General features: G+C 35.3%; 1 protein-coding gene across 2 annotated transcripts in view; it reads left to right on the forward strand.

Moving 5' to 3' along the window:
- Positions 1-14,827, forward strand: part of LOC105221885 (uncharacterized) — a 69,969-nt gene extending 55,142 nt beyond the window's left edge. For both annotated transcript variants that reach the window (XM_011199024.4, XM_049455182.1), the window contains exons 4-7: positions 71-250; positions 11,618-11,877; positions 12,935-13,027; positions 14,101-14,827. In XM_011199024.4, the coding sequence (XP_011197326.2) occupies positions 71-250; positions 11,618-11,877; positions 12,935-13,027; positions 14,101-14,211 (644 nt within the window). In that variant the 3' untranslated portion in view covers positions 14,212-14,827. The remainder of the gene's footprint in view (positions 1-70; positions 251-11,617; positions 11,878-12,934; positions 13,028-14,100) is intronic.
- Positions 14,828-15,629: the final 802 nt, after the last annotated feature.

Here is a 15,629-nt window from a genome sequence, read left to right on the forward strand (position 1 = left end):
TTAAGCCGCTTTTAATTAGTTATAATATTCTATGCGCTGACATAAAACTTTACCGTCTCGCCGTTTGTAGGTAAAAAATTCGATACGTCGGCCGTGCAAACGAAATCTCAGCCGAAGCAACTGAAAACGCCTTCCATCAAATGTGTGCTTGTTGGCGATGGCGCTGTGGGCAAGACTAATTTGATTTTGACTTATTTGAAAAATCGTTTCAACACTGAGCACGTGCCAACAGCATCGGACATATATAACGGTAAGTACACAAAGCTACTTTTCAACATATGTAAACATTGCTCTTGATTCATCCTTAACATCATGTCATGGCAGTGGTATACATAATGACCCAGCGCCATTGAGCAAATGAGATGACATTTCAGTATTTTGAACTCAAAAAGAAAAAAAATTGTCGTTAGTGTTAATTAATTACTACTTTGTCTGTGTAAACGCTACAATACAATTAGCTATACAAGTGGAAGTGCTGCTGCGGATTGTGACAGATATCAAAATCAGAATTGAAACTGATAAACAAATTTTGTAGATGTCATGAGTTCTGTGACTCTGGATATTTCAAATATGTACAAAATATAAGCACAGTGGTTTCCAACATTAAGTTGTTAAAATAATTTAAAGAACTTAGCCTCTGTATTGTTCATAACCTCCGCTGTTGTTTTACTCCACGATTGCTCAGCAAAATTTCATATGAAATCATAATTCAAGAAGCTGAGTTCCGTAGTTACTTTTTTGAACGTAATTTCACAATTTCTGATTATTTTTGTAAGCTTCGATAGAAATGTGGCAATTTCTTCTTTCAATAAACACTGCTGGTTGTAGAAGTTGTGGAGGTCTTTGCTCTCGGAAAAAATATAGCTTCAACTACTCATCGACGTAAAATTGGTATAAAATATGGATAGGGGAATAGTATAATTCTTAAAATTCAAGAATTGCTAAGCTTAACCTCCAAAACTTCTAAAAAGTTAGAAAAGTGGATACTAAATAGGGAAATTTCTAAATTTCGCTAACAGCGGACAGTCTAAGGAGTCTGCCCAAGGAAAGATAGAAGCCTATAGAATTATAATTTATAGCAATATTTAATTTTTCTAAAAAACCAGAAGAACGTTTACATTGGTCGATAGTTCTGATATTTGCAATAGTTTGATTAGATGAGAATGAAGACACAAAGAGAAAAGATACAGTTTTTTTTCAGTTGAATAAACATCTCGGCTCAATTATTCGAAATAATTTTTTTTTTTAATTTTTCGATTTCCGTCTTTATTTTATTTGATCACACTGTATGACGCCATTAAATAGGTTAGCGCCTAAAAGCACACAACATTTTTGCAAATTAACGGTACCATAGACATAATATTTGAATGTGCAATTGTATATATTGCGTACAGTTAACTGGAAGTTGGATTTGTGTCGCGAAATTTTTTTTGTGGTAAATTCTCTGCAAGTTATCTGTCGGTTAAATCAGCGGCTAATTAGCCAACACCGTTTACAGAGATTTCTGGTTAAGTTTGTATGTCTTGATCTCCATTTGCGTCTTGCGTCCTAGCACTGAACCAATGGATGCATCCGCTTAGAAGGCGATGGTTGACGACCACTTCCTTTGCGACTGCGCGGTTCATCTGGCTCAGAGTAGAACGCAAAAGATATACTGAACTACTTGCCCTGAGTAAAGTTCATCTTGCCGCGATTGTAGGAGTTCTTTCTGGACACTGTCCAATAGGCATTTATGTGGGAAGCCTTAAAATCTTATCGGACGCCAGTTGTCAAAGTTGTATGCAAAAGTGTAAAGTGGAAATATCCATACACTTTTTCCTTCGTTGTCCAGCATTCGCAAGATTGAGGCTGAAACGTATGTGTAAGCTAACCTTCAGCAAACCAGAAGTCAAAACCGAAGCTGATATTAGTCGTCTCCACAAATTTGTGAAAAGCTCAAAATGCTTTGCGGATTTTACGATCCAGGTTTTTTTAGGAGTTTATAGGTACCAGGTACCACAACGGACCGACGTAACTTAACCTAGCCTATCCTAAGTTGCTTATGCATACATAACCGCGAAAACATGATGAAATTTTAAGTTTAAAAGAGTTTAAGAGATGATATACATATATTTTACAAGAGAGCGTGTCCGGATTACTCATGCCTACTTAGCCAATAGTTCCGTTGGTTTTATTTCATTTCATAACATATTCACTTCACTTTTTCATCGAATTTGTATAATACGAGATATTGCTGCTCAACTCCAAATCTGATTTTATTCGGAAAGCTACTTTCTCAAAGCTACTTTTGTCACACTTTGCAATGCTAAAGCTCTAAATGGGATTCTAAGAGTAAAATAATTGCATACGTTTGCACAATACTGTATAAGCAGATAATAGCTTCGTTTGCGTGCCCATTTTTCACTTCCTTTTCCTTTCATTGTCCTATATTTTTATTGTATTCACACAACTCTTCCTCTCAACACTATTTTATCTTCTATGCCCTTTTCTGTATGTGCCTCTTCCTTTCCGTTGCTGCTTCTGTGCTATTTTTGTGAATGAAATATTGAAAGGCACGTCACTCGAATATGTGCATTTTTCATATATCAAACTGGGCTCACTCCCTGATAAACTGAGCCGCTGATTTAGTGAGTAAGGGAAACGCTAACTTGCAGTGCGGTACTTACTAGTACTACTTTATAGCATCCCATTGTGAAATTCAGTTGCTAGAAACTACTTTACAACTGGTATAAACTAGAAGCTCGTAGACAGCCGACTGTCCTTTTTATCTTTTAGTGACGGGTGGTGTTTTGTGGAGAAAGATTTTTGACCGTAATGTTACCAGCATCGTACCAGTTCGAAATATAATGAAAATAACATTTTTATGTTATTATTAAACAAATTTATTGGTAATGAGAAGTAACCCTACAGAAAATCGTTCCTCAATTGGATTAAGTAAAATATCTCCCTGACTCGCTGACTTTCCGACAAGAATTTTTACTTTAAAACAGTTATATTTACGGACTAGTTTGATGTCACACTACAGGGCTAGCTTGCTGGAAGTCATGCATCACAAGTGACTGTGCATATACATATGTATATACATATACCGTATATAGTATATATGTATATACTTGTGCATTCAGCTGAACAGTTAATGCCACTGCTAGTGATTGAATTATGATGTGCTCACATATCACTGCGCTCCGAGGTAGGCGACAGGCGAATTCACTTGCATCTCTATATGCACTTAAAGCACCCTGCGCGTCATTAGTATGCATACAAGTACATGAATAAGTAGAATATAATGTCTTTTGTTGTTATTATTATTTATACCTTGAAGCTTCGTATATTCTCGCAATGGTAGAAAAGAGCAAGCAATCAAAGAGTACCGGTACTATCACTGACCATTATTTATAACATCTAAAACTTGTCGACATAGGGTTTCATATTGTATATAAAAGAAGAACGAGACGAGGTACTTCGGGTCACAAAAAATTAGGGGACGTATTAGTTGCCACTCTGGGAAGGTTGTTATTTTATTAAGGCACAATTGGACCACTAGCACGTCCACGAAATGTAGTTAAATGAAATATTATAAACCCGGTCATAAATGAAGCTAAGAAACTGAAATTTCTTGGTGAGGATTACATTAGGAAAGGACTAATGACATGAAAAATATGTTTCATATCTCAAAAATTAATAGAAATATATCAAGCAACTTTGTTGATGGCAAGTCCTTCAAGCACCTCCTAACAAAATGTAAAAGCAGGTGAAAACGGATAATAACCGCGCCCACTCTCAAAACACGGTTATGTTAAACGATTATAAGTGCGATTACTCATTAAGGTGGGATTAACTCTTATAGCAAAATCCATTGACTTGCCTCAACTTACTTAAAAATATGAGATACCTGAGAAACAACTCTATATTTTCAGATTATGGTAAGGAAGCAGATTTGGAAGAAATCTCGAGAATTAAATGCTGGAAACAAAAAGAGTTAATAATTGTTAAAGCGACTTTACCGACAGTCCAAAAAGTTCTAAGGGTTTTGGTCGAAATTTGAACAGGCCGAAAAGGACAAAATCTCACTTTAAAATTCTGGTTAAATATACGTGTTTTTCCATATGAAAAAAAATTCAATTTAGGAATAACCCGTAGAATATATTTTCATTATTTATCGAAGAAGGAGCCCCGCTTGAATCTTTTTCATAGTAGATGTTGGTTTTAAATTTAAATTTAAAGTATATGGAAGTTCCGTAGAAATTGCTCTCCAAACGCATTTAACAGGACACTATCAATAAAAAAAATGCTCAAGACTTAAAATAAATTAATTTTTTTGGAAATTATGACTCTAAAAGAAATTTATTCCAAAAAAGCCAACAATACATTACTTTGTGTTAATCCAATGACGTGCAGTGTATTTAACCGTACATGCAAACACAACCACAGCTGCATTGCGTGTGGTGCCATTTACTGTTAGCCAGGCAATATTATCGCTGCTGTAGTTGTTGCAATTTATAGCCCACACAGTCCTTTCAGTGTGTCAACGCGTTTAGGCACACCAGACCTTTTGATGGACTGTTCATATGTTCAGGCGAAATATACTCACGAATGTTTACAGCAAAATATCCCTCTAGTGAAGATATATACTAGTTTAGAACTAGTGATTCTGAAGTGGAAATGAACAGAATCCATTTGTATAATAAATTCTGAAATATACGTAAACAAACAAAAAATATATTAATTTAAAATAGAATATAAAAATACAGTTGTATGTGTATTTGTTGTAATTTGAGACGATGGTAAATCTGCGCCAGAATACATAAGACAAAATTTGGTGGCATCAAATATAATGCCTATACCAATTCAATAGGTATCCACAAACTCTCTGTACTCAAATTCAAATTTCCAACTTTGTTGCTGTTTTTAAATGAAAAGATAGTGTTATTCTTGTAGTTCAAGAGGCGGTCGGAAACTAGTTCGTTTCACTGCAGCGTGTAGTCTTCCTTACATGTCTAACTGTGCGTGTGTTAGTTTTTGCCGCTTTTCGAGGCAGCCGCATCAAATGTATGTCATGCACATACTCGTAAAATCAAGCCATCGGCTCGCATTCATTCGCTCGCCATTGCGCCAACTTTGCGCCTATGGATCATTTCGTGTTGCTATACAGAAATTGCCGCTTAGACAGATATGAAGGCAATTATGTTGAAGAGTAAATAATGTCTTGAAGTAGGTTAATTAACCAAAATGGGCAATGCGTGTTTGCTGCAGTTAAATGCTGCTGCGATTCAATGCATTTGTAGCGCCAGCAAATATTTTTAAAGCTCGTTATTTTTGCAGAATATCTTATTCAAAAATGTCTTGTTTATTACAAAGCGGGATATTAATCCTAATTACTATTCTCTTATCCTTTTAAACGTCATATTAGGAGTTACACTAAAGTGAGGATAATATTTGATTACATCACACAGTTTCCACTTTTTTGTTTAGTGGAGAATACTGGAAAAGGCTTTACACGCTGAGAAATTTTGGGGCGTTAAACGAACGCATCACATCAACAGGTGGTCCCATATCAACTAGGACACTTGATTCTAATCATCACATAGAACCTTGGGTGTAACTTATATGTTAATGACCACATTGGATTATTAGACTCAAAGGGGATGTATATCTAGATGTAGAGGTGCCGTTGTTGAACTAAATCCTGTTGATTTTTCCTCTATGCTTGAACCTGCGAAGGAGTGAATGTGACGCTGAAGTATACGTAGATGGAAATGAACTTTTTAATTAATGGTCGCAGTTTATGAGGAAAGTTGTTGGAAGAGTTGGGACTAATCATCAATACTGATTCCCGGCTTCGGGACCATTGTACGGTTCCCCAAATAAAGGCAGTTTCCATTATGGTAGCTGTAGACCAATTGCTCTTGGGCGCATCCTCTTTCAGAGATCTCAACGACCAGGCTTAAGGCGTGCAAGGTCGCATTATATTTAACATCAAGTTATGATGTGATAGGTTATTATTTGTGCTAGGTCACAGCGAAATCGCAGATAAGCAAAGTCGTGACTAACAGCCAAATTAATGCCGCCTAAAATTATGCAATGATTTTTTATCTACCGGCTATCTTAATACATTGCAAAGATATCATGGAAAAGAGCTTTTCCGCAACTAACTTAACAACGAACGCAAAATTTTGTTTCCGGTGTGAATATTCGTAAAGTAGTTCTGAAAAGTGCTATTAGTAAAATTTATTTGAATTAGGAGCGCTGTAGAGATTTTCACTTTTGCAAAAATTTTATTAAATCAGTTTTAAAAAAGGAAAGCAGACAATTAACAGCAATTATAATTCTTTGCACTTCTTTAATTTGTAAGAATTCGTTAATAATGTATATAAAATCCAACTTACCGGAAACGAAATAAGAAACAATTTTCTACAAATATTGTTTTTAGCAAAAATTAGTAATATCAAATAAAAGAGGGCATTTTCACTCACAATCGCACAGAATACAAGCGAAATCGATTTGGTAAGTTAAGAGAAAATAACTATTTTCCAAAAGCATGCAAAAAATTCAAATAGCAATAACTTTCAAATTTTCGAATTTTGAAAACCCGAGTTGAAGTTGTACTTTTTTTATTAATAGTTTAGAACCAAACAATGTTGGTTGTACCAGAAAAGCTCGACTATCGAAAAAATCACGTACACTTGGGAGAATTTGTCTTCATACTAAAAACGTGTACCCTTAGCTCCTCTTCAATACTTCAATAAATTAAATTTAGCTTCTACGGTCGAGTTAATATCACAAACATCTTATTTGAAGATGTTTTTAATATTGGGTTGTCAAAAAAATCTTGCGGTATTTTTTTGAAATTTTTTTTTTTATTTTTTTATTATTATTATTATTTTATTTTTATTTTTTATTTTTTATTTTTTATTTTTTGTACTATGCCTGTCTCTTTAGACCAATTCAGCGATTTTATCACAATTTTCGACGACAGGCCTTCCGGAGCGTGGCGCATCTACGACCACCTCTACACCAGAACGAAGACGTTGAAACCATCGTTGTGCGGTGGAAATGGATACTGTATCGGTCCATAAACTGCACACATTTTATTGGCGGCTTGAGATGCATTTTTGCCTTTATCGTAGTAGTACTGTAAAATATGCCGTATTTTCTCTTTATTTTGCTCCATGTTTGCGACGCTATAACTCACGTAAAGCGCGTGAAATGAGCTTTCCACACAGGTATAACATGACCCGATGCGACGAATAAAACTAGAACTACGCTCTTTCAGCGCCAACTAGCGAAAATACCGCAATACTTTTTTGACAACCCAATATAACTTTTACTGACTCGAACTAAAACATATCAATGAAACTAAGTTTAATTCTTTCGGAACATATTTTAATATGAAGTTTTGCCACCGCCTGAAGGAATTGCCCGGACTCTGATTCTTGCAATTTGCAAGAGTTCGGCTGCACCCGAACCCTTTCTTACTTGTTTGTTCTCATTTTTAAATATGCTGCAGCCGGGTGTTATCTGACATTTGGCCGGGTCCAAACTTATTCTTAGTTTGTTAAAAAGGGTGTCACTTCAGTGGTTGACACTATTGTAAGAACATTCTTCCATAACTCTAGCTATAATAGAAACCTACGGTAGCGGTAATTTCACACAAAATGCTCCCAACCAGGGTGACTACCAAACTTTTGTATTATATTTTTGTATATTCAATCCTTTTTATGGACGTACACTCTCATTTCATAAGCGTAGTTCACTTTTGTACAATTTCTACTTCAATTGTCTGCTGATAATGTTTCCAGTTTCATTTCTAATTCAATAAAATTGCTTAGTTGCTTTATTGTTGCTCATCTATTTGCATCTGTTAGGGTTATGCACAACACTCGGTTTAAACGCTTCCAAACATTTGGAAGTAATTGGCGAGAATTTTATGTATTAGGGAAATCTACAAGAAGTAGTAAGTAGGCAATTATTGTATAGGGTGATTTTTTAAGAGCTTGATAACTTTTTTTAAAAAAAAAAACGCATAAAATTTGCAAAATCTCATCGGTTCTTTATTTGAAACGTTAGATTGGTTCATGACATTTACTTTTTGAAGATAATTTCATTTAAATGTTGACCGCGGCTGCGTCTTAGGTGGTCCATTCGGAAAGTCCAATTTTTGGGCAACTTTTTCGAGCATTTCGGCCGGAATAGCCCGAATTTCTTCGGAAATGTTGTCTTCCAAAGCTGGAATAGTTGCTGGCTTATTTCTGTAGACTTTAGACTTGACGTAGCCCCACAAAAAATAGTCTAAAGGCGTTAAATCGCATGATCTTGGTGGCCAACTTACGGGTCCATTTCTTGAGATGAATTGTTGTCCGAAGTTTTCCCTCAAAATGGCCATAGAATCGCGAGCTGTGTGGCATGTAGCGCCATCTTGTTGAAACCACATGTCAACCAAGTTCAGTTCTTCCATTTTTGGCAACAAAAAGTTTGTTAGCATCGAACGATAGCGATCGCCATTCACCGTAACGTTGCGTCCAACAGCATCTTTGAAAAAATACGGTCCAATGATTCCACCAGCGTACAAACCACACCAAACAGTGCATTTTTCGGGATGCATGGGCAGTTCTTGAACGGCTTCTGGTTGCTCTTCACCCCAAATGCGGCAATTTTGCTTATTTACGTAGCCATTCAACCAGAAATGAGCCTCATCGCTGAACAAAACACGCGCGCGAAACACATTTCGAACCGAACACTGATTTTGGTAATAAAATTCAATGATTTGCAAGCGTTGCTCGTTAGTAAGTCTATTCATGATGAAATGTCAAAGCATACTGAGCATCTTTCTCTTTGACACCATGTCTGAAATCCCACGTGATCTGTCAAATACTAATGCATGAAAATCCTAACCTCAAAAAAATCACCCGATATTATACTCGTAAGCAAAAAATGAAATATTTCAACTCTACCCAGTTCTTAATCTGGCACTCTGTATTAGAACCTTTTTTGCAATTTTCGCTGTCAGTTCGGAAGTTTATAGTGAATTCAAATAACTTGAATCAGAAATTCTATTTAAGTAGTATCATTTTGGCAAAGTGTAGGGCATACAGCGGTCAAATGAAGCTGTAAGAAAAGCTTTCTCCATCTTTGTGAAGAAATTGAATAGAATGCACAATACAAAAGAACGAAAGCATTTTTATTTCAGACTTGTGATCTAAATAACAAAGTAAAACAGAATAATCTTAAACACAATGTGCGTGTTTTTTTTAATTTAAGCGGTTAAAATTCGGGTGTTATCGAACCATCGTTGCGCAGTGCGCTCGTTAGCTCCCGACATCTGTGCCGCAAGAAAAGCATTAGCGCATTCGCTGTGTGTTGCGCAACGATCGATGTGCCATACGTTTTAAGAGCGGTAGGGAGACAAAAAATTCAATGTCTTTGGAATGGTATGAATAAACAAAAATTTTTTTGCAGATTATTAAAGGTGAATATTTTCTGCGTTGTGTCACATACTTTTCGATTTTTTTTGGCGTGAAGAACACTTAAAAAAATTCAATTGTTTAACAAAAAATTATGTACGAAATGTTATTATTTGAACAAATGGAGCGTGAAAAAAATATTTACAATATAGCACGGACACTTTTCTTTGACTTCACAAAATTTCATCGATTTATCTCCAGTAGTTTATGAGAAAGTAATTTTACAATTCTCTAAATGCAAATGCTCTAAATTTCAACCTTCAATAACTTTAACAAAAGAAAATTAATAAATTTGACGAAATATTTATATCACTGGGTATGCGAATGGTCCCCTTCCTATTGAACTGCTAAATTTTAAAATCGGTGATTTTTCGAAATTTTCGTGGACCACTTGACGTGGTTTGACCCATAATTTAATATGGAAAAAATCAAAGATTTTTTTAACTATTTATGAAAGCAAATAATAAATTGCAAAACCAGTAATTCACTTGCCTTCACTCATTGAAGATTTGCAAACTCTCCCACTCCTGACGCCTTGATTACTTACCCAACTTCAAACACATATGAAAATATAATATATATATTAGCGGTTATATATCTTTATATATGAAAATTATGTGTCACGTTGTTTGTCCGCGATGGACTCCTAAACTACTGAACCGAGTTTAACAAAATTTAACACACTTATCTTAGAAGATATTAGTGTCAAACAATTCATACATAAGAAATACAGTGAAAGCTGTATTTAATGGACACTCTTTAAGCGGACATCTCCATTAACATATTGACCGGTCTTACAATTTGTTAAAATTTATTAAGTACAATCTATTAAGCGGGTAACTCTACTAACTGGACAGAAAGGCTATTATATATAATAAAATATTCTTCAATTATTTCCCTAGTGAGGGAATGTTTTATTAAATCTTTTTACGGATAAATAATAATTTTTATGGATAAATAATCATTTTTATGGATAAAATTCCAAACGACACTCTTTCCAGGTGCCTTTTTTTATACAATCTATTGTCTTACACTCTTCTTCTGTTAAATCTTCTTCTGCGGTTCTGCTCACGTCTGTTGCGTCGTAGCCTTCTTCTGCGTCCTTGACGTTTCATTCTTTTAATAGCATTGCGTTGTTTTCTTAATTGTTTGCGCAGCGTTCTATTCTTGCGCCTTTCTGCTCTGACTTCTTGTGTTCTGGAGTCATCACTAGTCGTGGGATCCGTTCCAGAGGATGAAGATGAAGCTGGCGATGAACTGGACGCTGGTGATGAACTGGAAGCTGGTGATGAACTGCTCGCAGGTGATGAACTGCTAGCTGGTGATGAACTACCAGACGATGATGAACTGCTCGCTGGTGATGAACTACCAGACGATGACGATGAAGTATCAGCTGGTGGTGAGCTACCAGACGATGACGATGAAGTATCAGCTGATGATGAACTACCAGACGATGAAGTATCAGACGTTGCACCATTAACCTGACCGCAGTGCAGGATCGCAACGCTCACGACTAGTAACAGTAATATTTTCATGGCTGCTATGCACTCTATTGTACAAGTTATCTTCGAATGAATGTCTAGAGCGACCACCAACGATATTTATACCATTATTGTACCCTATAACTCTGTATTAGTACAGTATTTCGATTAGCATGCTTTTTAGATCCAGGCTAACTAACACTTGAGCAAATACTATAAAGCAACAGCAAAACATTATTGCGTACGCAAAAATGAAAGCTTTCACCTTTTTTCTTGGAAATGCATAAGAAAAATAGAAATATTGTCAATAGTATAACTAAACCAAATATATCTGAAAGGTAATTATCCAAGGAACACATGACAAAGATGTGTGATGGCAAGACCTTCAACTTTTACTCTGACAATTGGTATGAGGCGTATACATGAGTTAGTTGCAAAAATTATTGCAAAGGTTTCCAAAATCGTTTTCATGGTCGTTTGGGTTATGATGTACTATGTAAGAGAATTCAAAGTTCCGTTTCAATCGAGCTGAATCATTTTTTACTTAACTCAAAGGATTGAATGTTCGATTGCGCTCTTATTTACCCCTTCTTGCCTTATTTTTGCAAAGACTAGCTTTCAAAGGTTTTTTTAAATTTTTAAAATTTTTCTAATTTCTTATATTTGTTTTTTCAGCGGATGTATTGGTAAACGATAATCCGGTACATTTGACCATCTGTGACACGGCAGGACAGGACACATTGGATAATCTGAGGCAATTGTGCTACCCCGATAGCGATGTATTCGTTTTATGTTTCTCCGTTGTGAGACCAGAGACGTTTCATGCCGTTAAAACGAAGTGGGCACCAAAATTCTCCAAATCAAAAGCTTCGCTTATACTCGTTGGAACACAGGCTGATTTGCGCAAGAATACCAAGGTGTTGAAAAATTTGCAGGTTAGTTTACCGTCGGAAAATATTATACAAGCCTGTTTCACTCAACGGGTTGTTGTAACCTTAATATATTAATGCATCTTATGATATGTGGTATATAGCTCTCTTTACATATACACATAGATAAGTGGATATATAGATTTTGCCATATCTGTCTGTAATTTTGAAAAACTAATTGAAAGTTTTACAAAGTTGAAAAAGTGTCAGCATGTTTGTGTTATCGGTGCGAAAATGAGCTTCGAACAAAGAGCCAACATTAAATTTTGTTTTAAAATTGGTGAAACTTTTACCGAAACGTTTCAATCGATGAAACAAGTCTATGGCGATGATTGCCTATCCTGTAGCAGAGTGCACGAGTGGTTTCAACATTTTCAAAGTGGCCATGAGGACATAAATGAAGATAAACATGTGGGCCAATCAAAATCCGTGATCACCGGAAATTCCATCAATACCGTGCGTGAATTCATCAAAAATCAACCGAAAGTATTACTGAAATTCATGGAAGTGGAATTGAACATCTCCAAAACATTGATTTATCACATTTTGACCGAACATTTGGGCTTACGAAAAGTGTGGGCACGGTTTGTTCCGCACAAATTGACTGACGACCATAAATTGCTCAGAATCCGAATCATTGGTCGACGCTTGTGAACGATTATTTGACCAAAAATCTCATTTTAACCATTATTCACTTCCCATATTCTCCTGATGTGCCACTGTGCGGCTTCTTTCTTTTCGGAAAAATGGCCATCGAAGGAAAGTGTTATGCAGACGTAGAGGTCATTCAAAATGTTTGCACCGGCGTACTGGCGGCCATACCGGCCAACGAGCTAAAACTTCGACATGCTTTTGGACCGTGAAAAAGCTGTATTGAAGCAGAAGGAGACTATTTTCAATAAAATTAATTGATTTTGCCGAAAAATCCATTTGTTCTGTTGTTTTTTTAAGTCCTGTTTACTTTGGAACGCACCTTGTATATTACTAGTGTTTAATAACGTTTATGTACAATTTTATAAGTACAGTATTTTTTTAATAATTTATATTATTTTTTAATTTTCAGCTTAATGGCGAAAGTCCAATTTCGCATGCCGATGCCTGGGATTTGGCTGCAAGCGTAGGAGCGACATACATTGAGACTTCATCAGCAACACAGGTTAGAATAATTTTTTTATCTACACGTTTTTTTGGCACGCTAAAATATCCGAATGGAAATAGTAAAAGTATTGTGAAATTAAAATTTTTTAACAAATGGGAACACAACTCGCCGGCCTAACCGCTTGATTTCAGAAATATTGTTCAAAATGACCGATGCAGTAATTTTGAAGTTAAGAAAAGGAAAGAATTTGAAAACATGAGTTGTGGGGAAAATGCTTCAGAGTTAATAAAAAAATTTTGAAACCGTAACCAAACTCTTAACTCTATAAATTACTTTTCGAGGCCCTAAGTATCAGATATGAGTACCTCCGACCCTGTACCTACATTTATACCAAAAATGACGATTAATTTGTGCGGTAGTTTAAGGAAATTAAGTTGGTATGAATAAACTCGGTTCCTACGTCCATCGTTCCGGAACTTAGTCAAATTCTACAACTAAAACTTGAAAAGGGGAAAACATGTATCAGCAAGATGTTTAGAAGACGTTTTAATGCAGTTAGTAACACTCTGTTCGTTGGAGAGCATTGAAGGTAAAAAACACCCAGCAATGACTTTAAAGCAAAATCTCTGGTTGTATAGCCTCAGACGACTGTTGTTGTCTGGAAGTCCAGATTTGAATCTATTGGACTACAGTTTGTGGTCATTACTATAGATATTCATCAATGGCCGATCGTGTGAAGACTTCTGTAAAAGCAAACGATGACCATTTAAAAAAAATATTTGCATATAGCTCATTTAATATAAGAATTATTTAATACAATTAGCTTAATTAATGCTTACAAGTCTTCAGCCCATAGTCCCTTAGGTGGCTTTATCGAATGACAATACTTCGTCTTAAAAATGCAAGCTATCATTGTCATTGTCAAACTAATTATTGTCATATTAATTTTCTGATGAACAATGACTGCATTAAAATTAGTTTTACAAAAGCAAAGTAGACAAGATATAAGTACATATATATGGCATATATATGATAATTATTAATATAATAATTTTTTTAATAATCTTGATTAATAATTTAATTTTTTCATATTGACTTCAATTTTCACTTGTTTTTTTTTTGTTTTGCAGGATAAAGTCAAAGAAGTCTTCGACACTGCAATTTGGGAAGGACTGACACCCACTATTTTGCCTCCCACACCAACGCCACCATTATGGAAAAAGATGTTGTGTTTGGCGTAGGAATGCATCTAAGATATATTAACATAATTACATAGTTATGCTTCCTAATGTGGTACTCGTATAAGCGACAAATATGCTGCAGAAACCATTTATAGTTATTGCTGAAGACTACACATATATAGAGATATGTCTTCACTGATATTCATGTATTAATGAAAATCGCTTAAGTATGTTATATATTGATTATGATTAAGGTTAGCGTGAAGTCCAGCTTTATAGACTGATTAAGATTAGTTGTACATTAATGTCTACACGCTTTAGGCGCATATAACTGAAAAAAAATTATTAAATTCTTTGTTCAAAATACTTACTTATGTATATTTGTATTTAACTTTACACTTATAAACCCACACTTTTACATATACCATTATTATTTATAAAAGCTCGAATATCAACACATTTACGTTATTAAGTTTGTAATTAAGGTCGAGATTTTGTCAATTGTTAATAGATTAAGAACCATATCTTCCTTAGAGAGATGACCAGGAATATATCTGCTAAGTACAACATTGTGTTTTTTTTAATATATACACATATAATATGCATACAAAGTATTTTTATAAAAACTTTATGAATAAAATTTCACATTCCATCCATTATATATATTTCGATGTTTTAATACATAAACGCTTTTTATTAATTGCAAAAATAGAAATAACTTTCCTCTAAATTGCCACGATATATCTTAAGAATGTCGCTGGTAGAAGCAGCAAGGTTTAGTATTTTTTTGAGGCGCTGTCGTGACAAAAGTCATATAGCTCACGGTTTCATATTATATAATATTCTTCACAAACCTCCAAATGCTTATCAACCTTCTCTTGACTAGCTCAAGCTTCGCCACAACGAATGCTGTATTCGTTCACACTTTACAATCGATCACAGTTCGGGACGAGGTCTTTGGTAGTTCTCCTATTTAATTAAGCTTCGGAGCTCGGTGAAGTGAATCAGTTCTCCCCTCGAGCAACGCTTAGGAAAGGTTATGAAATCTATGATTCCAACCTTCTTCGTATACAGCCTGAAATTTGTGATCCCAACTTCCTAAGCTGCCTCTTTTATACTTCTTTCTGTTTTTTTACTCCCTATGTCAAGCTCATATTTTATGAGCTTTTGCTTTGGTGATCCATTGCGAGGTTTACTACTTTTTTAAAGAAAAAACACAAATTGAATAGGCAAAGTTTATTATCATTCGAAAGAACATTCTTTGGCATTCTTTTTTGAAGATTATCTCTTTCATATGTTGGCGGAGGCTACGCCTCCAACGTCTCCAAACTCCAATCCGTTTAATCCAATTTTCGATAACTCGTTCGAGTTGAAATGACCGGACACATGATATGTTGCTCTAAGGCCTCAATCAAAGCGGGATATTTCGCATAGACCTTAAAATTTACATGTTCCCACAGGGAAGAGTCAAACGGTAT

The sequence above is a fragment of the Bactrocera dorsalis genome, chromosome 4 (genome assembly GCF_023373825.1).
Source record: "Bactrocera dorsalis isolate Fly_Bdor chromosome 4, ASM2337382v1, whole genome shotgun sequence".
NCBI lineage: Eukaryota > Metazoa > Arthropoda > Insecta > Diptera > Tephritidae > Bactrocera > Bactrocera dorsalis.